General features: G+C 36.1%; 1 protein-coding gene across 10 annotated transcripts in view; it reads right to left on the bottom strand.

The window, feature by feature from the left end:
• Positions 1-1,020: 1,020 nt before the first annotated feature.
• The window catches only part of LOC139966478 (uncharacterized), a 94,392-nt gene continuing 67,593 nt past the window's right edge, over positions 1,021-27,819 (bottom strand). For 3 of the 10 annotated variants that reach the window (XM_071969510.1, XM_071969512.1, XM_071969511.1), the window contains 6 exons: positions 23,395-23,533; positions 22,251-22,496; positions 21,156-21,279; positions 20,371-20,394; positions 16,167-16,239; positions 1,021-5,714 (listed from right to left, as the gene is read on the bottom strand). In XM_071969510.1, the coding sequence (XP_071825611.1) occupies positions 5,688-5,714; positions 16,167-16,239; positions 20,371-20,394; positions 21,156-21,279; positions 22,251-22,496; positions 23,395-23,404 (504 nt within the window). In that variant the 5' untranslated portion in view covers positions 23,405-23,533 and the 3' untranslated portion in view covers positions 1,021-5,687. Of the gene's footprint in view, positions 5,715-10,037; positions 10,087-13,590; positions 13,635-16,166; positions 16,240-20,370; positions 20,395-21,155; positions 21,280-22,250; positions 22,497-23,394; positions 23,534-27,819 lie in introns of all 10 variants that reach the window. The other 7 variants (XR_011792682.1, XR_011792683.1, XM_071969513.1 and 4 more) reach the window with 7 other exon arrangements.

Genomic DNA, 27,819 nt, shown 5'->3' with positions numbered 1-27,819 from the left:
AATATTTTGACCGCCTCCAATGATCCTTGACCTCAGCAGAAACGAAAGGGTTCTTGTACTCGATAAGTTGCATCCACGTAAATTGAAGCTTTCCACTTTGAGTGCAAGAGCTTAAAAAGGATTTCAGGCTGTGACCTCTGTTGACTTCGAATGACCTTTTACCTCCATAGAAAAACACCAAATTTTTTCAATTCATTATGGTGCATCTGCATACTAAATATGAAGTTCATCCACCTTACGTTTTGTTTGAGTTATCATGTTTACTAGGTTTTCAGACTTTTGACCTCTCTTGACAGGAAGCAATAGGGTTCTACTAAATCAGGGTTGTCCATCCTTTTGCAGAGGAGGGCCACATGCAATGATTATGATGAAGGAGGGGGCCGCATGAACCCTACGCTCGAATTTTCCCCGAAGCCCAGGGCACAAAATGTGAGCACTGCACGCGCTGATTTATTTTCCTTCCTGATAAAACAGATGAATAAAGTCCAGCCGCCCCCCCCCCCCTCCGCTGAGAGTGTCACACAAAATGACCTGTATGCAGTTTTTTGGACCCAGAAGGTTCGAATGATTGATTATATAGCTTCAAATTGTTATCAATAAATCTGCTCACTAAAATTTCTCACTGTAGAGCATCTCTGGCGGGCCGGACGCAACCCTGCGGCGGTTGGACAACCCTGTACTAAATCCACATATTTTCTAAAATGAAGTCCATCCATCATTTATGCGTTCGAGTTTTCGTGTTTATAAGCAAAGGTGTCACACACACACACGCGATGACCCTCTCATAGATTTTTTGGCCTCTGGCAAGGAATAAAAGTAATTAGTCCTAGAAATGTTTCTGTAGCTATCCCGGTGTGAAAATATCCATCTCATGTATTCTCATTCTCTGGAACGCTCATGATGACATCAGCTCATCAGTACAGACCTAAATGTTAATACCTTGTTTCATCAATTCTAACTATATAAAGTGAGATATACTTCACAGAAACAAGAAAAAACAAAAGAGAGGAAAAACAAATATTATATTTTCATGTCAACGTTTTATTTACAGGAACCTTTTTTTTAACCATGTTTACTTAAAATTGGATTTAAACTATTTTTTTGTACAAATATAAGAAATTGAAAATATATTTCATATACATTGATTGCATTCTTAAACTTGCACCATTAAGGACAATCTTATTACTTTTATTGGTTTTAAAAGTGATTAATTAACCTCCCCTAAAATAAATGGATACAATCAGCTACTTTATTTCAAGTTTTTTGTTTATAATTTTAAAATACATCCTAGTTGCCTTAATCTGTTTTTGCTCTACTCTGTCCTTCTAAACACCATCATGGCTAAAATGGTACAATGCTTTCCAAAATGGGTCTGCCTCTATTCAAAACCGGCTTTGAAACATAAATTATCCATATTTTGCAAATTTACAGCTAATGCTCAAGCCCATTGTCCTTTGTAATGAAAAAGAGAAGTGCAAGTTGGGCTGACATTTCTCGTAGATGAGCAAATTTGTTTTTCATAAAGACAAAAAATTTAAGTCTACAAATAATTGCTGCCTCATATGATGACACCTCTTGTTCACACTCTCACCCTCCCTTCCTCTATTCCGGTCATGACCTCCTCAAGTGTCCTTCCTTTTGAACTCAGCTTTTTCCTTCCTTTACTAATTACAAACATGGCTTGGTGAGAGACTTTTGAATCCAAAATGGAAATTTTATCATATGCTCAGAATCCCTGTATTTCTAATGAATGTAACAAAGAAGAGCTTGTTCCACTGCTATAAAAGTAGAACAGAGCCCCCAAACGCATTGTGGGAGATACTTTACAGAATTCATGGGTCATGGGTCAGCCATGGCATTGTTCTAGCTTTCTCTGCCTTAGCAGGTGCGAATGAAGAGGTTTGTAAAGAGTTCATGAAGAAAAAGAAAAAAAAAACACCCATTGTAGTGAATATGATAGAATGCAAAGTCAACATAGGTTCACTATCTAGCATGCCAAAGTGTATAAAAGAGCATCTATCTGTCTGTCTGTCTATACACTGGAGCAATCCATCAGTTATTTTGATAGCCATCCTTCTAGGGTATCATGGACGAATATCTCCAGTCGTGAACTGTTGGACGTAATTTGTTGCTTTCTAACTCGTCTGACATTTGAGAGTGATAGATTTAATATAATCTTTTGTCTCCTTACTACTAATTCTCTCCTTATCATCCATTGCTATGACTAATTCTCTCCTTAAAATCCATTGCTAAAATGTCTCTTCTGTATTGACAATGATGGATTTAATATAATCTTTTGTCTCCTTACTACTAATTCTCTCCTTATCATCCATTGCTACTACTAATTCTCTCCTGAACTTCCATTGCTCTTTATTTGTCTCTTCTCTATACTCATCTACAGAGTGTCGCTCCCATTTAATCTCCAGCAGTCTCTTTCATTATCTTCTTTCCTTTCATCGTAAAGCCGACTGCTTTGGTCAAATTTCACTCCTTTCATTGTTCCGATTTAGTTTGTCTTTGAGATCTGTCCGTTTGAGTCATTTTCCTCTGTTTTCAATTCCTTCTGCCTTTGAAGAAGATCCTTACATTTACCTATACAGGTTCTTCACATTAGATAATATGCACTTTTGTTAAACAGTTCATTTTCCCCCCTTTTCTCTTAAATTTTTTAAAAGTGTTAACATTATTGGTCTTCTGACAACATGGACAAGGTTTAGATTTCATCCTAAGTAATTAGAACAAACCTGTTCATGGTGATAGCAGATTTATGTCAGTTCTGTAATACTAACATATTGGTTTGTCATGTGATATCTTGTCATATGTCTATGCTGTACATACTGCCTTTAATAGTAATGTGGTTGTACCATCCTATGCGATATATAACCATTATCAATCATGAACATTTCAATCCATTTTGTAGAGTTATGTTTTATCAAGCATGCATTGTACTTATTCACTTACTTAAACCCACAATACAGCAAAGATTATTAGAACTTCCATCAAAGACTTGTTAGTAAATCTCTCAGTCCCTTTCAAACCTTAAACCGTCTGCGAGGTTATTAAAACCGTTATACACTTTTATCAGTTTTATAAATCTGGTTTAAATTTGAAATATTTTAAATGTTATTTTCAGGTAGAGTAGAGGTAAACCTATGACTGTTACCATTGAGCAAATTCTGTTTTAGCCAAACACACTCCCAGCGGGACAACGGACAGTTACGAGAAAAGTTTCACAACTCCTGAAAATTTTGAATCGATATATTAATAAATTTTCAAAGTTCACATCAGACGCATTTCAGCTGTAAAAGAAGCACATTTTAACAGTCTATTTTGCAGTCAAAAATGTTGGCATACCAAATGTCGCGCTGGTGATTGAGGCCATAACCATGCATGTTAAATCTGCAATTTGCGTACATCGAAAAATGAGTATATAACAGAGGTTACTATCTTTGAATCACTGCATTAATTATACACTCAAAAACACAGAATATGTTGTTACAAACTTTGTTTCAAATATCTGACCAAAAGTGAAAGATGTCGGATCTTGACAATTTTGTTGTTGTGATAGAATGTAAATTCAGAAAGATTACACTCCAAATAAACTCTACAAAACCTTATAAACTGTCAATCACATAACTTCACCAAGAATAATGATTGTTCTCCTTACCCCCTCCTATGCCCCTTTATCCACCAATTTTAGCTGCCCCTCCTCCCAACAACCATTCATATTTTTCTGCTGAGGATCCAAATACGACCAGTGTCTCCGAATTCTCGGAGAAGGTAATTTGTCAACATCAAGTGGCCGACCAGTTGTAACATTCACAATTTAAAGAAAAAAGATATATATATAAAAAAAGGTTCCTCATAAAATGATTTAAAGATAAGTTATTACATTGAGTTGAATTTGTGAACAAACTTTCTTTTAAATTGAAAAAAAAAAAACCATTCAGGCAAAAACAGCCGACCCAAATATTTCAATACACTTCTAGCTACATGCTAGTTCGCTTTTTTCAAGAAATGCATATAAACTACCTTTTTTTCGTTGTTGTTATTGTTAGGCACTTTAGATTGGTATTTAGAAAATATTATTGGCTTTAAAAAAAAGGAAGAAATTTGATAAAAAAGGGCAATTATTGTTCCTTCATATGATGGAAGATCTTGAAAGTGAAATGAATTTTTGATGTTTTTCGGTAGCCGAGATTTCATCCTGCGTTGCATTTTTCTTTCTTCTCCTATTTTCCATGTCTCCTTTCAGTTAAAACCATCGAATAAAGTACTGGTTGTATCAAACCGTATCTCTTTTTTTTGTTTATTCATCTCTATTACACCCAACCATTTGAGAGTTTGTCCATTTTCATATTTCTTGAAGGCTAAATGGCTTTGGTTTTATCATTGGCAATCTAATGGAAATGAAGTTGTAAAGTACTACCATCCTGAAAATAAAGAAAGTAAACTGTTCTCCAAATTTCCTTGATTCCTGTTTCTCAGCGTTGTGGATCTTGTGAGTAAAATACATTTCAGAGTTGGTTAGATGTATTCCTTACTTGACTTATAGAAATTGTTGTACTCATCGACTGGCACACTCCAGTTGACCTTCATTAGTAATATGTTCCAAGAATTAGACTTGTACTCCAGCCACTTTCATTAATTTGTAAGATATAACTACAGAGTTTTGTTACATCTGTATATATGGTGCATGCTTGGCTTGGCACATGAACTGAGATTGATGCCAGATTTATATCACCAAGTTTACTTTTACACAGCCCCTCCCCCCTCTCCTACCTTCCCAAACCTACCTACTCTACCAATCCCATCTCCTATTATCTTTGGGGTTAACTGTCTGACAATGACTCTTCCAGCTGAGAAAGTCAGATCGCTTGCTTACCTATGTAGATGGGTCACTGTGAACTCAGATAAAACATGCGACCATGCAACATATGAGACCATGTTTAAAAGAATGAACCATATGAAAACTAGTGAGATTAAAAAGATTTTGATAGCACACATAATGTATTGTATTTGTCCTTCTTGCCTTGTCAATATTCTCTTCCCATTTCTCCATCGACTGTTTCCTAAACGTTACTCATCTCCGTAACATCAACTTTGTTCATTCTTTTCTTTCGCAGCGTAAGGAAGAACAGTCGACTTTATAGTGGACGAATATAATCGCTTCTGAATCTCCTTGTCGTGGTTCCCTGTTTCACTCCTATCCGTTGTCCGCCTTATTTCAGGTACAGACGTATCGTCATCGCCGTGGGTAGTGATCCCCCCGGACAACTGACAGATGCAAATTGTTCATTTACAGGAGTTTTCTCTGCCGACTGTTCATATGCTAATGAGGAGCGAGGAATAACGCTGGGATCGATTCACTTACACTTCACTGAGCGGTAGCCACTACATGCCATTGCTCGGGACACTGGGTACATTCTGAAATGTCCCTCTAATAGAGGCAACCATATTCCTCATCCTGTGTTAGATCTTAACAGCTTTTATCCCGCTTAATCCTTCTCTGCGCCATTCGGTCAGTCGATCGATCGGTCGGTTATCCATTTCTTCCTTCTTTCATTTTCTGCCCTCTCCTAATTTGCTCGGGTGGGTTCTTCGCTGGCGCCCTTCTTCATCATAACATGCAAATGTCACCTACCGAACCTAATCTGGTACCCTACTGCATATAACTTCCAGGAACTTCAGACAGCTGTGCCCTCTGATCCATTCTGTAAATAAGCAATAACAAAATCAAATGTAAGCAAATCAGTTTTAACCATTTAACACAATTTTATTTTTATACTCACAAAAGAACGATGATGAAACAGCAGCAAGAGAATGTCACACTGACTGTTTTTTGATTAAGTTAATTACAGACACAGACAAGAGTCTCTGAGAAGTTCTAATTCCCCCCACCCCCTTTTCTTAAAAGTAACCATGTAAATGCTGTAATCTTCGAGATACCATTAGCAATGTTTATGAAAGGATTGCACATCAACTCTCTATGCAATATGTGTTTCGTTCTCCTGACTGGCAATCTTTCAGGGACACCAAGTAAAACATACATACTCCCTCCCCCTCCCTCCTCAGTTCCCCATTTGTAATTAGTAGACCTCGAAATCAGAGTTTCCCGTCCCAATATTTTTCAGGAGGCTTTGGGGAAAGTTGGTGTACAATTCTTTGTTTTCCTTTTCAATCAATTTTTTGCTAATACAGCTATTTTTTCCCTTTCTTTTCTTAGAGAATATACGTATCCTTTTTGCTACTGACTATGAGACACTTGAAACCTTGGAATACTGATTATTGACTTATTTTATTATGATTCTTTTCTTTGAGGCAATCGATACACATGTTTCTAAACATGTATTCACTCTTCAAACCTGCGAATTTAGTATACGGGAAAGAAAGTACAAAACACAAATCCCTAAATTGACATTTTTCTACCTTTGTTCATCCAACTGAAATCAAATGCAAAGCTCTCTTGCCACTTTTCATGAATAGACAAGGACGTAGTTTCTGGAAATATGAAACGTCAAAGCTGATGGTTTATGCAAAGTACGATAATATGTACATACATATAGACAGATGTTGATATATATATATATATTTATATGAAATGTGAATATTTAAGAAAGTGGGAAAAGAAAGAAGAAAAAAGAAGGTTGAGTTCGCCGTGAAGAGTGTTATTTTTTTCGAAGAAGAGGCAGATGTACTAAGCACTAATGGCACTTGGCTGAATCGATGCAAAGAGATAAAATGTCATCTGCGAGATGATGGAGAGGTTCCTTGCTACTCTAAGACTTACCAATTGCAATTAGTACATGACTCACACTTAAAGCAGTATAACAAGTTTGAAAGTGAAATAAAGAAATGCCTTTGGTGAATAACTGTAGAATTTAAAGCATGCTAAGTAAGAATGGTTCTTTGAGTATTTTGTGAATACCTATTGTTTGTTTTTGCAGGTGAAGGGAAGCTCTACGTACAACCATTTCGGTTTGGTAGAATAAAGTTAAAATCTGGTACGATGCAGAGTCAATAATTGTATTTTAAGTAAATTTTCAAAGAACTGTATCAATGTACACCTTCCATTTTCCCCCCAACTCCCTAAAACAGTTTGGTTCACTGTAGTTTAATAACAGATGGGTTCTGACATGGTTAAGCTATATGTACCCCACTCCAGGTGCTACAAGAATCTATGCCCTCCATACTAAATCATTCCAGAACCTATCCTATGAAGTGTACACCCTGGGGTATCCACTTATTGGTACAGATGCCTTGATAAGATCAGTATGTATTCTGCATCTATTAATGGGGGAAGAGAAGGTGGGTGCATAGAGAATACACTGTTCAAGTATTAAAATACCATACTAACTCATTCCCTAACTCCTTCCAGCACCTATCACCTTGGGGCATTCACTTCTCAGTACAGACTGCTCAATTTCAAATTCACTATGCTCACTGTAGCTATTAATGGTAAGGAAAAGGTAAGGTAGGTGGTGGTGGAATACATGTTCAGAACTTTTAACTTGTTCAGAACTTTTTAACTCATTAAAAGTCATTTTTAGGCTTAAAGGTCGTTTCAAAAATATAACCAAAGAAGTAGCACCCTGGGAAATCTTCACTCCTTGTTAAACAGAAGGCTCATTGACGTTACTGTGCATGCTACAGTGTTAAACAGAAGGCTCATTGATGTTACTGTGCGTGCTACAGTGTTGAGATGGGAAGTAAGGTGGATGAGTAAATATATCGTTCAACCTTAAATTACTTCCTGTCACACCAGACTGGTTTTTTATCTTTCTACAAAAAAAGGCTTTTTACAATTCTTTGATCTGTGTTAATAGTCTTTAATGGCGACTAACACAAGTAGGTTCAACAGATCATCCACTTAGTTTTATTCGTTATCTGACTTTCTCAACTACTTCAAACCACCATTTACAGATATTACCTGCCAAGGAAACAGGCATAAAGCCATTAATAATAAATTGGTCATCATATTTATCCAAAAATCCCAAACATGTGATGTGGGAAGTGGTAATGATTGGCACAAGTCCCAAAAATCTAAACGCTTGACATATTTTATTTTATTTTTTAAGGCCAGTTCATCAGGGGATGCAATAGTGTAGCTATCTATGTAAGTGATTTTCCACACAAGCATATGAAAGGTCTTAGCTTCATGAATACTTCGCTAAAGAATCTTCATCATCAATGTAATATGTATGGCCATCCTCTGTGGATGTTTTCCTATATGACACTTCAAACTATGATGATGAGTCCATGGAACATTACACCATTAACGACAGGCAGAATGCACAGAACCACTCAGAGCAGGTTAAAAACCTATACTTGAGCAAATCAAGTTAACATGTTGCTTTACGTAGGGTGCTTGAAAAAGATCACAGGGGTAACGTTTCACTCGAGTGGACAAACTAACCACAAAGGAGTAACGCTCTCCGGCTATTGAGCAATATCCATACCCAACAAACTAACAGAAAACTTGTTGAGGTACCAAGGAGTAATTATTTAAATACTGGCAAAATAGTCAACTTTGCTGGATAATTAGAGGCCATTAGATGCCACTCATGAATAAATAAAAAAATATCAATGCTTTTGAACGATACTTTCATGAGTATAACGTTATGGTAGAAAAGATGTTTTTTTGAGTCAATATTTTAATATTGTATACGAAGAGTGGAAAAAACTCTTGTGTAAGCTGTTAAGGTTTTAGGAAAGAGGCACAGATCGAATTAACGGTCTTGACGAGCACATTAAGAAAGGAAATAGACGAGGATTACTATTCTACCAAAGAAAAACATATACACCACAAAAGAACACAGAAGGATCTACAGAGGTGCTGCCTGTGACTTTATCGGTATAAATATGCTTCTCTTTCAGCAACGTGAAGAATGTACTCTAGAATTTTGTGGAAGCTTTAGATACGTTTTACAGATATTCTGGTGCAAGGTGTTCAACGCAAACTTATAAAATTATAATAAAGATTAGTTTGGAGAATGTGAATTTTTTGAAGTTTGTAATATTTCAGTTGTTCAACAAGGGCAAAGAGACAAGATTAAACGGTTAGGAGCGAGAAGATGGATGGCAGGGAAAAGGATTGTTAAATTGGGCGACAGGGGAGAGGGAGCATTATGGGACCAGATAAATAGTAGGGAGGGGTATTGGACTGCATGAAAGGGTAAATACAAAAGTAGCACATTGGCACTGATGCACTTATGGGCATCCACTCCCCCCAGAACCCCCCTCCCCCACCTTCCGTCTCAGATAAAAGCACATGTTTGAGAAAAACATGACAGATGCCTCTCTCAATTTCAAGAAAGAAATTTATCTCTACTGAAATATCTAGCCTTTTGTTTGTAAATCAGTAGCACCTAGAATAAGCGGTCTGCAACCTATTTAGGCCACAACCCAGCCAAACTTTCTGGCATTCAGCTGCAACCCATCGATCATAACCAACATCCCCAACCTCATCCAAGTTAATCATTACAATGCCATTGGAATATTTTTGCTCATATGATAGTTGGCTCTGCATTCTTGCAAAAAGGTTGTCGATCTTGGCTTGCAATCCTCAGATAATTGGTATATAGAGTTTACAAACTTTCTACTACAAATAAAAAGCTTGTTAACAATTCCATGCTGTATAGTCGGTATAAGTTTTTATGGGCTATTGGTAAAACCTAACCTTAAGTTAAAACTTTGTATGCAGCCCATCGAGAAATCCTTGGCGACCCACAGGTAACAGAACCTGGTTCCAAATTAAGTGAATGTTATTGAGTGAGACCATTCTAACTGCTAAGCCGATGGTAATCGCTGAGAGGACTAATTCATATTCCTACTACTATTTCCATGGTCTTATTTTTTATCAACATATTGACAAATTTGCAGCACAACAATGAATGATGAGGCACTTACTGTAGGCATGTGAAAGCAGTTCAAACGATAAGCTTGAGGCAGATAAAACTAATGGTGCAAAGCTGCTGCTACAACAGATAATATTTAAAGTGCTGAAACAATGTCACGGTCATCTGTTTAACACTAACCTGTTTCAAACCATCTCAGAGAGATCGTCCCTCAGCAATACAACCATCACTAATAAGGTGAAAAGATCTAAAGTGGTCACTTTAAAGTGGATGGTGTAGAGCTGGTATGAAGGATGGTTGGGGGTAGAAACAAAAAGCAGGAGGACACAGCAAAGCTGCTCCATTTTTGATAAAACATCTGGGTGGGGACTGTGATCAATATCTGATGGAGTCCAGCAATTCTGACTTTTATTCAAATTTGGAAAGAAGGGGTGGGGTGGGGGTGGAAGGCTGGGAAAATCTTAATGAACTGGACACAAAATTTCTCTTTCCCCCCCCCCTCCCCAAAAGAAACTATAAAGGGAAGAAACAAAGGCACTAGCTTATCGCCATTCCCTACAATTCTAACATCAGCTCAATGGTACAGACTATTCCTTACATTTTACTTATTGAAATTGACTTTGTTGGAAAGGGGTGGTGGTGTGAGGAGTGGGTAGGAATAATGACTGTATTGTACTCAAATCAGTTTACTAGGCTGGCAGTGTGTTTTTTCTTTAAATATGTTAATTAACAGAAACTATATCCTTAACTGTTTTATTAGCTTTATATCAATATTTAGCTAAGACCTTCCACACTTTCATAACAGAAGTACCTCAAGCCTAGCTTTTGCATATAAGAATCGGGCTGAATAAAGTTTAGTTAATTGTTGAGGAACATTTCCAACTTAATTACATTTATTTTGATTTAGACATGGGACTAAAGATATAGTTTTTGGAGAGCACTGTGCTAGCATACAAAGCAAATTTGACGAACAGGAGGAATAGTGTGATCCAAAATAACTGACCACTTTGGATTAGCAAAAAGCCAACATATACAAAGACAAGAGGCAAGTTTACTGTCAGGACAACATGGTTGGCAAATCTAAGGTAAGCTGGTGGGTGGCCTTGATGAACACTTTTCAACTTTTTCACAGCAAGGGGAAAAAACGTTTCACTAAACACAGGGTTACATATATTTATCTAGTAAAATGTCAAAAATGCAATTCTGAGAGGTTACAATAGAGGGAGGGAATTATAGTTAGAAAAAAATTGGTATAAATTGCTTTTGATGGGTATAATATTGGTGTAAATCTCCAACTGAAGAAATAAAAGTATGCAGAACCTTTTATACATGATCAAATATTTAGTTCACAACCAAACATTATTTTTTTCTAAAGGAAGAATAGGGAAGCGACAGGGAGGCTTTTAAATTGAATCAATAGCATGTATGATAAGTAAATAACACTAAAGAAGAACTATTGCATTAATGCTCTAATAAATACTTTACATGAACCATTCAAGCTTCGGTACTAGTTTGTATTAAGCCACAATCGTTTTGATAAACATAGCATACTTGATATTCAAAGGAATTTTCTATAATAATGGTACTTATTTACATTCATGAAAATTACAATAATAAGTATTCAAGGTGAAGCAAAAGTTGAAGATTATCATAGATTAAGCCAAAAGTGGGAAAAAAAGAAAGAAAAAAAGTGCATGCCCCATACAAAATAAAAAATAGCACTCTTTGGCAATATCACAGTAACAACCATAAGTTGGAACTAACCTCTGGAGATTTACCCTTGCCCAAAAACTGCAAAAGCTTGTTAACCAGAGAGGTCAGACATATGCAGAATACTTTTAGATTAAAATTAATCTCATTAAATTAAGATATTACCTCAAGTCTTGCTGTTTTATTTAGATGTTGGCAAGAAGCCAGAATATTATTTTGACTTTGATATTTTGAGTTGCTATAAAGAAATTAATTTTTACCTGATCCAGAAATCAGATTTAGTATCCACTGTGACAGAGTTGGCACATCTTTGAGAATTACTTGCTACATCTAATTGACACTCACTGACAAATTAATGCATCATCGTTACATTTACTAATACACTAATGTATTAAATATACAGTTTATGATATGCTTTAGCCTATGTCACGTAAGCAGGATCACCACACTAAACTCTGAAGCTAGGTTAAAGTGATAATGTTAGCAAGGCCGTTAAAGCCCAACAATTTTGATCTCTCCGGTCTAAACATGAATCTCTTTTCAGTACTATTGTATAGTAAATAATCACACGAGCATGACATGACATTGACCAATTTGATTCTGTATTTTATAACATACAGCCAGGAGGAGGGGTGGATAAGTGTCCAAATTAAGGGAATATTTAACAATATGAATAACATAAATGCGAACAAATCTGCTCGAGTAATTTATGACATTGTCCTAATTACACTGTGGAACCTCTTTGCTGTCCTGTACGTGACTATTGCAGAAACTTGCCCCCCCCCCTAACTGTTGGCCCTTTCCCAGAGATCCAGTGAATGAAAAATTCATTCCCGTTCTTTGTTATTGTTTTGGTCGAGAGGAAACCATTAACCAAACGCATGCTTTTCATCTTGACCAAGACAACAACAACCAGGGGACACCTTTGTTTTGCTATGAATTTTTCAACCGTTCGTTCTCTACCAATGGGCCGATGGGGAAAACTATGTCATTATGATTGTGTGATTATTTACTATCAGGGATGAGCCTGGGGTAAAAAAAAAACACAAAACTTTGCAAAAATTGCAGTATAGGCTCCAATTTACATATGCTACAGTGTGTTAGGATAATAGTTTTGGCCACGAGGTAGAAAAGAAATCACGGATATTCCGCGAATTCGTGGAAAAAAGCTCATGCCTGTACTATACAACAGTACCAAAGATGATTGTAGAGCTAGCAAGTTAGCAGTGTTGATAATGGAATGTATAATGGGGATTAAAAACCAGATACTAAAAGAGTCATTCAAGACAGAACCTGGGGATGAAAAAGGAAACACGGACAGCCCCAGTCCTCTTACAAATAGAATCAAGACCATATCATCATCATAATGATGTTATGTGCAGCAGCATCAAAGATTCCCTAATTCCAAGCATCAGAATACAAGCTAAGTACACACAGGAATTGTTCAAAAACATACTTGGGGAAATGGATCCTTTCCAAAACATTTTGCCCAATGCCTAAGAACTTTGGTGCGTTAAATGTTTATTCTTGAATCTGTAAAAAGTTGTTACATATGTCATACATACTGCAGGAAAGTCCACAAGTGAAAGAGAGTAATTATATATAATGACAGGGGATACATGTGAAGAGGGGGAATTGGGGGGGGGAGGTTGGGGATAAATTGGTGTCCAAAAATACCATTAGCATTTCTAACCAATTACATTTAGTTAACCACCCCTCATATCTCATATCAAAATGTTAGTAAAATGTCAATAGAATAATGAATTACTAGAAGGAATGTTTAATCAAACAAGCAAAGCCATGTCTTGAAATGAAAATGTGTAAGTGATTTCCGTATGATAGCGAATTCATGCAAATGGGGTGAATTATGTCCAGCAATGCCAGAAATTGTCAAATGTGAGTAAAACAAACAATAACCCCAGTTTAAAGGTGTTAAACGAAAATATAAAAACACCAGGAATGGGGCAAGGGATGCAAAAGATAAGGGTAATGATAGATAGAGTTATAACACATAGGTAGGTACCTTAGCACTTGATGACTACATGCTTGTGTTCATTCAATAGGGTCCTATTGAGGGACAAATGAAGAATGGATGGGTAAGATGTATATGCACGTACTCACTATAAAATTATTAATTAATTAATTATTACTTAAAAACATTCATACGAATGTGCCGATAACTATATATAACACACAATTACATTTCAATCATGTAGCTTGTTAACCTATTTACCTATTCACAACCCTCATTACCCAGCTGGTTTGAGAATCAGGAAGATTGCAATTAGAATTTATTTATGTACCAAAAAGTCTTCTGGGTGTCGGTAAATGATACCGAATCATTCCTTACTAGCAACTTGATAGCAATAATTGAGAGGGATCAGCTAAAGATATGCCAATTGCAGTGGTATTTGGAGTAATTTTGGGTCATAAATTTTTCCAACATTGGTCTTCTGAGTCAACAAATATGGAGAAGCCTGAATTTGAAGATGAATCTGTTCCCAGGGCATAGAATGTCTGAAAAAACAGCTCGTCAAAAATGGCCACTGCTTCAAAATAATAGAGCACTTAGAACGTATAACTCGACCTTCCGAGGAGCTTTAAAGATTATCTCAATACAATCATGCACAGATCAATGATATTAGTTTTATCCAATGCTTTTTTCTCTTATTTCAACAAAAAAATTGGTTCTTTCTTGGTAAATTATATGTGAACAATGAATGCAAAGTATATTACCTATATTTATCTTTGGGAGAAGCTGTTAATGGTTTTACTTACAATAATGGCTGAGGTTGTGGGTATTTAAGGACGGTATTTAAATTTTTCCCTTGGACAGACTGTTCTATTAAAATTTCTTAATCAATCACTAACTAACATAACTAACACTGCCAAATTTCCCTGGCATGGAGGGTTGATCCATTATAATTAGAAAGTTTTATGTGTGAAAAGAGAGAGACAGAGGGAGAGAAAAAATAATATAAACTTTGGTTCCTTCCACTAAGTAACCCCAGGATAGGAATATGTAAAAACACCACAAAGACCATGGACTTCAATAAATTCTAAATCAACTCAGCACTACCTGTACACCAGGACTTACATGCTAAAAAAAATATATAAAAAAATAGCTAAAACCTTGTAATAAGAAATTAAACTGCATATTTTTTTTTTTACAAAATATTAACCACATGGACCCTATGTTTTATATATTATGCAAATGTAACACAAGGACATTTTTGTTTACAAATTGCTTCTTTTAATGAAACATAAGCAACTGATGAAAACTTCAAAATAGCAATTATAGACTTTGTTAAGTTTGCTCTGATATATTCTACAGGCAAACCAGTATATGTTTCCATGTCAACCTTTCTGAACTACTGTAAGGTAAGACATTTACCATCCATTATGGTCTTATTGTCTACACACCTAATCAGCTCATGTCGCCCACACCTTATTCTCGTCGCCCACATCCACAATTATTATACATCAGAGAGGCTAACACTGGTAACTGTTAGTTACTTTGATATGCGACATTCATATGCAGTTTCTAAACTAAGATTTGATTTTGAATATTCCAACTTTTGTCCATGGCAACCGACGTATTAATTTCAAATTTATAAATGATCGCACAATTGCTTGATTTACTCTCTCCTTACTTATATCAAGACAATTGATGTAAAATAATTAATGTACAAGAAAACATGCATTATTAAAAGAGAAGAATTAAGTACTTTAATACCCAGAGGTTTAGTAATTTTGAAAACAGAAAAAGCCAAAATAAAATATACAACTAAAGCCATTATTAAAACCATCATTCACTATCACATCCTTGCACCCCTTAAATTTATTCCACTTCATCTGCTCAGTAAGGCCCAATAGTCTGATATTAATCCTGAAAGACAATTTGTAGACAGAAGGCTAATTCCATATGTTGCTAGATTCCTCCTAGATTTTATTTAAGGATAGCATTGGTGATAAGACACAAAAAAAAGTACATTTGATTGAAATTAAACTTTTGGTTGTTGTTGTACAGTAGCTTTAATTATCTTTTTGGCTAAAAACAATACAATATGAGAAACACCAAGAAGGATTGGTAATTAGAATTTTCAACCACATTTTAAAGACCTTTGCTTTGATCTATTTACAAATTTAGGAAGGGTAACTCAAAGAGAGTGAGTATGGGGGTGGATGGGGGGGAGGAGTGCAGATGAGAACAGTGACCTAGTGAAACTATAAATTTCACTATCCAAATTTTTGTTTCCTCATAAAAGAAGTCTGAATAGTGTCTTCAATTTCGTCCAGATAATACTTTTCAGGCAACAACCGTCAAAATTTCATCTCTAATGCCAATGGATAACTATGAAAAGATGAAGATGGCGTTAAAGAGCAAGTCATGCAAGAGAGATGAAGTAGCAGGGCATGATCATTATTTCAAGGACTTATCAGTTCAACTTGAGAGAGCTGAGGTTGCAAATCTTGAATTCTGCTCTCCTCATCAACCATCAAATCTGAGTCGCTCGGTGTTTTTACGGGCACCGTATTCATCTCAGATTGGCCGATAGGATCTGCACTTTGTGACTGAGATAAACTTGGAGTACAAACCCAATTTTGCGATTTCAGTGGAACCACCTCTGCAGGATTCTCGCTCTTTGCTCCGTTCTTTGCCTCTGCTTTGCTGTTGGAAATTACAGAGAAAAAAGAAGAAGAAAAGTTTAAGTTCAAAGTTTCATGGACCATGTGAGATGATTAATAATTTCCCATGGCAACTGTCTGCCCCTTGGGATGGGCGGGAGTGGGAAGGGGGATACTCACAAGACTGAGATTTATGAAACCTGATACAGAATCTTTATCATATTTAAAAAAATAATTACAATCATTTCTGAGAGCTCTCTTCAGATCTGACAACCTCCCCAAAGGTGCACACCTGGAGATCGGTGGCCAAAACCTGGAGATTTCTCAAAGAGTTAATAAAGTCTGATAAAACTCATATTTTGTACGAAAAATATCCACAACTACATATATAAGATATGTTTTACTTTGTTAAACCTGTTGAAGAATTTTGCATGTGAGATTTGGAATAACACTGTTGAGACAATACATTAATGTCTCACATTGATACCACAAGACCTGGGTTGGTTTATTAACTTTGTCATCCTTCAATAAAGAAATCAAATCCACAAAAGAAGCAAGCTCAAAAGTTTCATGCAAAGAATACAAAATGATTTTCAAGTAAATATTAACAAAGCTTTGCTCAGGAAAAGTGACAACTCATAATCCAAATGTATCATAAAATAATATTTGAAAGATTTGAGTGACCAAAGTGCTGATTATGGGCTGTTTCCATGCTCTTCTGTGGTGTTCTATGCATTTATAGGTAATTGTACTTGAAGATACAGTATAATGGGCATTCCATTATAGTATTCTTTAGTCCATGCTTGTTAGCCATACCTAATGCAATACTACATGCATATAGATGTGTAGGAAATGTGAATACCTTAGGACTTTATCTATAGTCAATGCTTGTAAGCCATACCTAATACAATACTACATGCATGTAGATGTGTAGGTAATGTGAATACCTTAGGATTTTATCTATAGCTCAACCTCAATCTGTTTCCTTAATACCCCCTTTCATACGATTTAACATAAACCATGTCCAGTTGAGAAAAAGAGAATATTTGCATTCCAACCTCTAATATGTTTTTGCCGTATTTTATTTCTCACGAAAAGATAAGTTGGATGGTGCCTCCTACTTAAGTACTCCAGTTCCTAGACATAATACCTAATTGACTATAAAATTAATAAGAACCCCAAGAGCAACACACTGAAGTGAAAAGAAGGTAAACTTTAAACAACATACATAATGATAGCAGAGTCTGGTTGCTTTTCACTACAGTACATATAGTAATAATGTTATCTTTAATATAACTTTTATGAAGAGATGTTATACTTGATGAGACAAATCAACTGTTTTATACTTGATGAGACGAAGTACAAATACTACAAACACACCTTCCTCTCATTTCAGTTAAAACAACAGTTTTTACATTTGATTGACAATTTCCATTAGCTTCATCAAATCTATTCAGTATAGTTCTCCAAATCAGACTTCAGTTGTACCCCCCTCCCCCCCCCCCCAATTCCCAGAGATGTCTACAGCCAAGCTGAGTCCTGGAGACAATGTCAATGGGTCTCATTTTTTACAAGGTCTATTCCATTTTGTATTATGCAAGTCAGAATACGGTATTCATCATCTTGTATTTTAAATGGTCCCTGATTGAACCCGGTCCCCAAGGCTGTAACCCAATCATAACCCTTTCGTCAGGCATGTACTCCCACCCACCAATTACTAGAAAATAATCATTCCATTTGATTCTCAAAAGTCTGAACCCCAAGCATTATATCATGAATATGGAAAAAACTGCCTCAGGAAGTTTTTTATTTTTCTTATTTGTTTTTTTTAACTTAAAAGCTAATTCGAAAAAAAATGAATTACAAATTCAGCTTCGGCGACAAGAAATAAAACTGATGTGATTACTATAAGCTCACTGATGGTACCTAAAAATAAAACATACACATCTCTGTCTTTTTTTCTAGTTATTTAGACGAGACTGAAGGTGATGAGGTCCTCACAAAGCAAGACAATCACATACTAGTGAATAGGATAGAAAGTGTCAGAACATTGTGGTCATTTTAGCATATCTACTAAAACTTGACCCAGGGAGCAGGGAAATTAAAGATAATTAATAATTGTTTTCCTATGGTTAATTCATAAGTTTGTTAGGGTATTTTTTGTAATATTGGGCAGAATAGCAACTTGAGAAGCAAATTATACTGAAATATAACACAAAAGATTTAAAAGTTATGAAATAAACACCAATTTTACAAAGAAAATACAAGAGAAAAACCCTGTCTTTTGCACGTGTGTGTTCACGAGTTTGGCCTTTACAGTTTGCTCCATGTGACTAAAACAGACCAGTCTGTGGCACAGTGTCAGATGTGATATATCGAAAAAGAACCATGTGATTCTGAATTCATCTTGTTTGCCTATGATGCCAATGTAAGACAGGAAATATCCACTACCAAACAGATAGCAAAAAACACCATGTGATTCCGAATTCATCGGTTTGAAAAGATAATTTGAGTTCTATATCTTATAGTATTTTATGTATATCCTGAAGTCACAATTAACAAATTGAAACTGAGTTGACCATGTCACTGAAAATAAACAGAACAATTCAACATCTTCCTTTTCAATTTGAGTTTTGTAATCGAATCGACAGTTGTTCATTATTTATCATCAAACTATAGTTTTGTAAATAGTTTGGATGATCACTAGACAACAAAGAACATTCAAAGTAAAAAACCACAATATACAAATTGTAAGATATGGTTCGGTTTGTTCCAAGGATGTCTGAGGTCATGCTGGCCTGTAACTGCTACCTGCTGTTTAGGTTTTGCAATTTGTCTAAAACTGAAAGCAATCTATTGACGTAAACTGAACATGGGCGGGCTTACACGACTGACCGCTGGCCTGCGTCGGTGTGTGGTTGTCATTGAACTCTCTATTTATCATTAGTTTTTAAAGGTCATTTAAGGCATGGTCTGTAGCTGGTTTTAATTTGTTCAAAAAGGAACCCCAGGAATTGTTTGTCTGGTTACCAGAACTAATTGTGGAAAATTTGCTATCAAATAAATGGCATGGATGATTTCAAGTGTGTTACCGTTTATGTTAAAAGCAAGAAAACATGCATTCATTCAACTAAATGTTGGAGAGAAAAAAATTCCAACTTGGAAATACTTGTAGACAACTGTGAATAGAGAAGCCTGCAGACTGCAGAGTTGAAAAGGTGAAGTCATATTGTGCAAACCATAAAACTGGTGCAAAATAATTTCAGTGGCACATGCTCCCCCCCCCACCCTCCTCTATGGCTCTCCCCTCCTCCATGCTTGCCAAAAGTAACATGCCAAATGTGAATTTTAAGTCAAGCAAACAAAAGCTTGTGAAATCCATTGTCATATTCACATCACTTCAGTAGGTGCACTTGCATTGTCATGAAATTTTGAAGGGTTGCTCACAACAAATATCATTCCCAGCTCTCTTCATCCTCCAACCCCTCCCCCTTCCCTAACATACTCCCTGCTTTTCTCATTTTACAAACCTAGTTCTTTCTTTATTATATTATGGAAGCCATTTCAACTGATACTTGTAGGGTGCCAATTATGATCACATTGACAGGAAAATGTTAAATAGCAAGTCTACTCAACATCCTTGAAATGGTCATAATTGCTTAAGTTTGGGAACCTTTTGGCCAAAACAAACCAGCCATTCCCACCCAAGCTTCTATGTCCATCGACTTAGCATAAAATAACTCTCTTCTTCATGTATCGTGTCAAAGGGTCTAGAAAATATCTAGCAAGTTTTGTTATTGTTATTATTATTAATTTTATGCCAAATTCTGTAAAATTTGTGCCTATATACATATGTATATGGAAAAATGTCTATTATTTTAAAATGATTTCTCTCTTGGGGAAAAGATCTGACAATTTTTAGGCTGGGCAAGTATCTCTCTCACTCTCCCAAAGTGGTAACTTCCACACCTGTGCATCATGAGTAACTTGAAACTATAGAAGGAAGAAGGTTGCAGGGCAAGGCCAGGCAGTGATAATGTTCAAGCAGTAGATTTCATTTTAAAAAACAAACAAAAAAGATGAAGATGATGAATGAAACTTTAATGCTGTGTAGTAGTATAACACACTCTGGTGATGATATCAAGTGAATAAAGCCAACATTCCAAACACTTACTTTGGGTCAGGACCATTTGGAGGGCTGGAAAACCAAGGGTTACAACAAGAGCAATATGATAATATCTTAATTAATTATTCAGATGATAATAAGAATACAAATAATGTTTATCAGTTCCAGCTGTATTCATGAATATTGATGAGGATGTGCGGATATTAAAATCAACGACTGTAACCAAACCAACCTGATCAAATTAGGATGTCCCTGCCTCTAGAGAAGCAATTTTTCTTTAAAATTTGTGAATGATTAATGATAAGATTACAGTTGAGTGAAAGAAGGTTTGATGAAATAATGAAGAAAATATACCAAACCAACCTGATCAAATTAGGATGTCCCTGCCTCTAGAGAAGCAATTTTTCTTTAAAATTTGTGAATGATTAATGGTAAGATTACAGTTGAGTGAAAGAAGGTTTGATGAAATAATGAAGAAAATATACTAAAAGAGGAATTAAAAAAAAACAAAAGTAAATATTTTGAATGTCTTGAACCCCAAAAATGACCAATAATTGTTCACCATATTGATTTACATGAGCCAGCATTAACAGACCTGCATAGAGGCAGAAGCTATGAAATAAATATGAAATATTATTTACTAGCATTTGCAAGATTTCAACCTTCTTCATCTGTCCTCTCTTGTTTTTGTTGTTGTTGTTTTTTATTGGAGGGGGGGAGGGGAAAAGGAGGAGGATTCAAAACTTTGTGGACACAGTTTGAGAAGACCATAAATTCTATCTTTAAATGGCATTAACATTATTGCAACTATTTCAAATTATAAGAACTCTTACCCAGGACTGTATGCATCTCGTAACTTTGATTTCCTCAGGTATTTGATGATTAGACACAGTAAGATTGCAAGGAACACCACTATAAGAAATGCTATCAGGATGTAAACACTAGCCTGGCAACATACTGCAGAGACAAAAAAGAAGAAAAGTAAGAATAATATATCTTGAGCAAGTTGGTTGGAACTCCACTTCTGATAAGATTCATTCTCAACTCTACTACTGAAATGTTTTTGAACAATTCTTTGAAGGCTTGTGTGATTAGTGAGCTGTCATTCAAAACAGATCGTATCTTCCTGTTGGATCATTGTCATTCAAAACAGATCATATCTTCCTGTTGTCATACAAAACAGATCATATTTTCCTGTTGTCATACAAAACAGATCATATTTGCCTGTTGTCATTCAAACAGATCATATCTTCCTGTTGTCATTCAAAACAGATCATATCTTCCTGTTGTCATTCAAAACAGATCATATCTTCCTGTTGTCATTCAAAACAGATCATATCTTCCTGTTGTCATTCAAAACAGATCATATCTTCCTGTTGTCATTCAAAACAGATCATCTCTTCCTGTTGTCATTCAAAACAGGTTATATCTTCCTGTGTCATATTTTTACTTCTAATAATATGATTCTTTGTAAAACTTTTGAAGTTGAATCAAAACCCAAATTCCTGATTTTCAACTCATTTTGATAAACTTTTGTCATGGTTAATTCAAATTTCTTTTCTACTCTTCACTATATTAGGTCAAGACTTCACTTGCTGTTTAATAATGGATTTACAATACATTAAATAGAGAAGAATGAAACAGCCAGATGATGGAGATGGGTATTGGCAAGGTTTTAACTTGAACCAGGAAACTGTATGTAGTAGGAACACTGCATTTGGATGTGAAAAGTGAGAATACAATATACAAAAGAGAGAGAGAAAGTCTCTTTTTGTTGAGGTTTTGTTAAAGACTGAAGAAAGAGAGCTAGGGAAAAACTGATCACAGATAGCATAGAATAAAGAGTACAGTAGATGTGTGAATGTTAGTAAGCAAGTAATCTACTGGATCATGTGTATTGGTTAGTTGATTGCATGACATCTGGGTACCTTGTCTATCTGTTGTATCGTTTATTCCAGGAAGCAGTGTTGTTTCTTCACCTTTAACTCTGACTACAGGAGTCTCTGTCGAAGTGAGCAATGTTGTCATCACCTCCTCTGTTGAGAAAGCCTCGGTCGTAACTCTGTCGAAACTCGGTAACGTCGGAAGCGGCAGATCCTCGGGTCTGATATCTGGACAAGGACAGTTGTCGGGGTTACCTAAGACGCAGAAGTCCTTCTCCGCTGATCTGATTTCTGTTAGGGAAAAGGAACATAGTGAAAGTAAAGGAATGGGTTGACGATCTTTCCGGTTTGGGAAAATAGTCTGACAGTTTGGAGAATAATGACTGAAAATACTTGTGAACAAATACAAATAGCAACAAAATAAAAGATACCATTTATTTCAATCTGGTAATGTGATATCATGAAAGAAGAATTTTGTCAAGACCATGTTGAGTATTTGGTCCTAAAATTTATGTTTTGAAGTTGATGTATATTCACAGAGACAAATTTACATAGTATTGCACCCATCTACCACCCAGCCAATCTAAGTGTTCATTAACTTTGTTGAATTCTTCAACATATGAACTCCTGTATCCTTGTGTGTCGATGCACAGGGAGACTCCTCCAGTAGCAGAGGGAGGGAGAAGGGGGTGCGCAGGTTCCTTGGCTCATGTAACAGGTAATGGGGGTGGGGGGTGTATCAGGGGATCAAAGCAGAAGCAGTTCTGGTCATGTGATTATCTTAAACTGCAGCAGTGGTCTCGAAGACAGAAGATGAGTGCTTAGTGTACATAAAAACAGATTTACATTGAAACCTTAAGTCTCAGGGAGATTATTTTGATGTCCTCAAACTTTTTGGTTTAGTACCATAGAGTGAGGAACTTTACAGTCAGTCAGTTGTTTTCTTCCACTAAATATCAATATGTACAGAAATATTTCTTGTACATATTTATCAAAGCTGCATTGATAATTTCTCATTTTTATCTGACCATACCTCTGTCTATTTCATACCTGAGAAATAGTACAGATGAACCTCACTTGCGCTGAGGTGTGTTAGTCGATATACTTCCATGCATGATTATACTACCTATGCCTGTTATTTAAAGGCAAAGTTCCTGTGATATCAATTGAAGATCATAAACATACATACTTTCTTGCATTTTGCTTGAATCGGATGAGGGTCATAACACATTCTTAATCGGCATGATTCCCTCCCGTTAGATAGACAGACAGGAGCGCTTCAACACCGGCGAGCAAGAATCCACGGCCAAGAGAGAGATTTACTCGACCTGCATGAGGGGAAATAATTGTAAATAAATTAAATAATCATGTTTATAAATGTCAAAGGAGAACTAATAAGCCTACTCTGCTAGTTTGGTTCTCTGCAGAGATATCAAAAATTGTAAACACTCGGGCAATTAATGTATCCAAGGCAACCAGAATTAATCAGTGGTTTTATACATGGTATACATTAATGGTAGCTATCATAGAATACATGTGCTATGTGCATTTTGTGCTTAATGATCTTAAAAGCTGGATCATATTAGGCAGTATGTTGTGTCAAACAGCTTGAGGTAAGAGAGAATTTGCAAACCAGTTGATAGACACAGTGCAACATATCTACTACTGTAAGTCTGTAGGTAGACTTAGATCTATCAGGACTAAACTCTATGTAAGATCATAGATTTAAGACTTGTGTGACTGGTTGAAATCATAAACTCTCTATACACAGATTGTGTGTTCTGTATGATATTTATGAGGACAGAAACCTTCAAAACCTTGGATATTCACCAACATTATTCAAGTTAAATAATAAAGAATTCATTACACGCCTGAGTAGTATCAGCAATCCACTGTTTGCATCATAATTGTTTATTGCAAGTTATGTTGCAGGTTACCCTAATAAAGAGTAAATGGCATACAGTATATTGGTGAGGCTGGCATACTGGTACATGTCGCTGAGGGATAAGTCAATCGGGTCAAAAACAGATTTAAAAATACCAAATCTTGGGTACCAAATCTGTTTAGTTTAAATGTTCAACTACATTGAAGTTCTAAACACGAAATGAAACAACAATCTCATCGAAATGAACAGCTCACTGAAACCAAAAGAATCATCTCTAGCACTGTGTATACATGTTGATGAGTACATCCCACTGTATACAGTATCTCTTCCCACACCCACACCCCACACCCACTTCCCACACCCCTCCCACCCTTATCGTCCTAAAACGGAACTTAGAACAAAGCAACTTGTAATTTTTTATCAGCATATCACAAAGATCAGTGGGTAGAAGTATTAGATTGTAAGAAACTTGGTAAGAATGATTCAGGCTTGATTTCCTATTCAAAAGACAAATACATATTAGTTTTGTCAATGAAAGGTTATTTTTAATTGATCTTTTCCTTTTTGTTCTTTTCTAGTCAATTAGGATCACAATACTATCAAACTAAACCACCCACAAACATCTCCTTATCTTGCCAAAAGACATAAAACTTTCAATACATATGCAAAAAGGAAATCTTAACCCCAAAGAAGAGATCTCAATGGCAAAACGGGAGCTAGCAGACTGGCTTAGTCTATAACAACCTGCCCACCTTTATCTATTGTAAGATGAAATTCTACTACAACAATGCTTCCACCAGTGTTAATGATGTTAACAAAGAAAACAAGATAAAAGCAAACAGAATTCTACGTTTCTACCCATCCAAATGTTTTGGACTTTTGGGGGTTAAAATTGACCTTTTTCATCAAGTAACCTTGTTTGAACAAGTTTGCATTTAATCTTCACAAAATGAAGCAGTGCATAGTACAGCTGGTTCTGCCTGACTTTATCTACACTGGTGGAGCACCAATATCTAAATACACCTGTGACTGTTTGCGTGTACATGGATGCAAGTGCATCAGTTCGTGCATCATTCGCGAATGGAAGTTCTGAAATCAAATTTGGTAGTGTGTACATATCAACATCCTCAGGTTGATCCCATGGACATATCTAACAACTCTTTCTTTGTAACTATGATCTAAAGCTTTGCAAACAGTACTTTGGTACCGTGGCTTCGGACTGGCACCTCCAACAAAGAAATGGGATCGTCATCAACTTAGGAATGGATAGCTTAGGAGGCAGAGCACTGGGCTTGTAACCCAGAGATCACTGGCTGTTCTAATCCTGTTCTATGCCATACATTTCTCTGCTGTTCTCCATGTTTATAATTTTAGTCAGTTTTTCGTTGTCCATTTACTTGTATAGTTATAAGCCAAATTTCTCTTGAAATCCCATCCCTGCCACTTTCCAGGTTGCATCGATTGGAACTGAGGCTCATCCCTGCTTACACGGTATGCAAGGTACTGTGGCTTCCGACTGGTCCCCCCCCCCCACTCCCCAAGAAAGAAATGGCTGTATGGCCACCAACAAATAAGGGCTAGATACAGTAGCTCAGTGGGTAGAGTGCTGGGCTTGTAACCCAGAGGTCAGAGGTCACTGGTTTGAATTCCATTCTACCTGTAACTTTCTTTGCTCTTTTCCATTGTTTACAATTTCCCAGTCAGTTGTCCATTGTTCGTTTACCTGTATAAATTAAAATTTATTAAAGTACCTTATGATTAATTAAGCGAATGATCTTTCCAGCAGAGAAAACCTTACAAACTTTTTTTTTTTTGGGGGGGGGTTGGTTAAATTTTTTTTTGTGTACTATAGGACTACAGGATACAGGTTTACACCAGATAAATGCTAATCTGTAAAATGGTGAGCTCTTGATCACAAAAGCAGTTTGCAATAAAATTCTTGCCAAAATGTTTCCTTCTGTTTGTACAAAGAAATTTCAACTATATATGGGGGAGGCAGACTTTGCTCTAAAATTTAAAATTAGAAAGAATTCCTTTTTAAAGGTCAAACACAGCTTCATGCAGTACTATAATCCGCTGTATACATATCTAACGAAGCAATGACATTCATAGCAGGAACTGGACTGGAAAATATTCAACAGTGCCTTAAATTAGGGCTTTCAGCTTCAATTAAATAGATTGGCGAAATCTGAAAGTGTATTGGATATAATAAATCTTTTAATATATACTGTATATGTATAGGCTGTATGCAGTTTTACCATTATTGGGGCATGCAGGGACATTACATTACCCAGAGATATATTTATGGTTGGGAGGCGGGTTGCATGGGTAACACCAAATACCGTAGGAACAGCCCCCTTGAAACAGTTGTGCAGCGTGGAACAAGGCTTTTAGGGTTTGATTTACTACCAAAATATGGTGTAAACACCGATAATACTAACAATTAATAATTAGTCTTATCACATGACACAGAATCCGACCTGAATGGTCGCTCAATCCACGTTACAGGTGCAAAGTAAAAGTGACCAATTTAACAACAATCAGAAAAAGAGAAGTTTAGTGGCACGCTTTAAACTGATGGAGTCAGTCCCATGATCTTAAATGACCAGGGAGTGGGGGTTCCACAGCCAGTACTGTAGCAAGCTTGGAGCTGTGTGTTGGAAGCTGTGAGACACGAAGCTTGAAAGGTACAGGGGTACACCGTACTGTAAATGAAAGAGGGCTGTTGGCCACTCTTAGATATACTGTGGAATACCACATTTCTAACCTATGAACAGTGCCGCTCTCTTGAAACAGTTCTGCAGTGAACTCAGTTTACCATGTGCTAAGATAAACTCTCTTGGTAAGCCCTGTGGCACTGGACAAATTGCAGTCAGTATCTAGTCACAATTTGTGGTACAACACCTTATTCATCTACTGTATACCCAGTATTAAATACTCTCTACACATGTATGCACAGACATATTGACACTTTGCACCAGGTCTGTCTACCTCAAAGACCTGAACTTTGACCTTGAACTAATTAGTAGATGTCAACTTTTTCTTACTTTATTCTTACTTGACATTCCTTCTTCCTAGTCGACCCCGCCCATACCTTGAAATGCTCAATCTTGTCAAAAAAATAAGATTTGATATATATACGACTGAATTCATCACTTTTAGCAGGATCATATCACCCTCCCAGCCAGGCATTATAGAACATAAACATTCCATTCAGGACCCCCAGAGGTGAAGTATTCATATACATAACCTACAGAAAAACATGTACTTTAACATCTCTGAGGGCTGTATCATGTTCCTATCATAAAAAAAAAGTAATTTTAACAAAACAATAATATCAAGATCTCCAGACTTGTTCTCTCTGTTTCTGACAATGACCTAGCTAGGACTGTATTTCACAATAAGAAAAGTAACATCATCCTTTATTTCAACCAAGATTATAAAAACAGAGAGGTAGAGAAAAAGAAAATTGAAAAAAAAAAAGAAAAAAAAAGAAGAGAGACACAGAGAGAAAATTCATGATTTTCTCTTGATCTCTCTGGCCCTTGGGATGTTATTTTTTTTATATATAAAAACCTGATAAGAAATGTGTTATGATCTTGGAGCTGAACCAAAACTGGGGTTTCTATTCTTAGACAACATGCATTATTTATCATGCGTATCAATGACGTTCAATGAAGCTGTACTTTCAGGAGCAAGTTTTGTTTACATGGATTTCAGATTTGTCTG

The sequence above is a fragment of the Apostichopus japonicus genome, chromosome 4 (genome assembly GCF_037975245.1).
Source record: "Apostichopus japonicus isolate 1M-3 chromosome 4, ASM3797524v1, whole genome shotgun sequence".
Lineage (NCBI taxonomy): Eukaryota > Metazoa > Echinodermata > Holothuroidea > Aspidochirotida > Stichopodidae > Apostichopus > Apostichopus japonicus.
The sequence above is the reverse complement of the archived record's forward strand: the minus strand, read 5'-3'. Positions and strand labels throughout refer to the sequence as shown.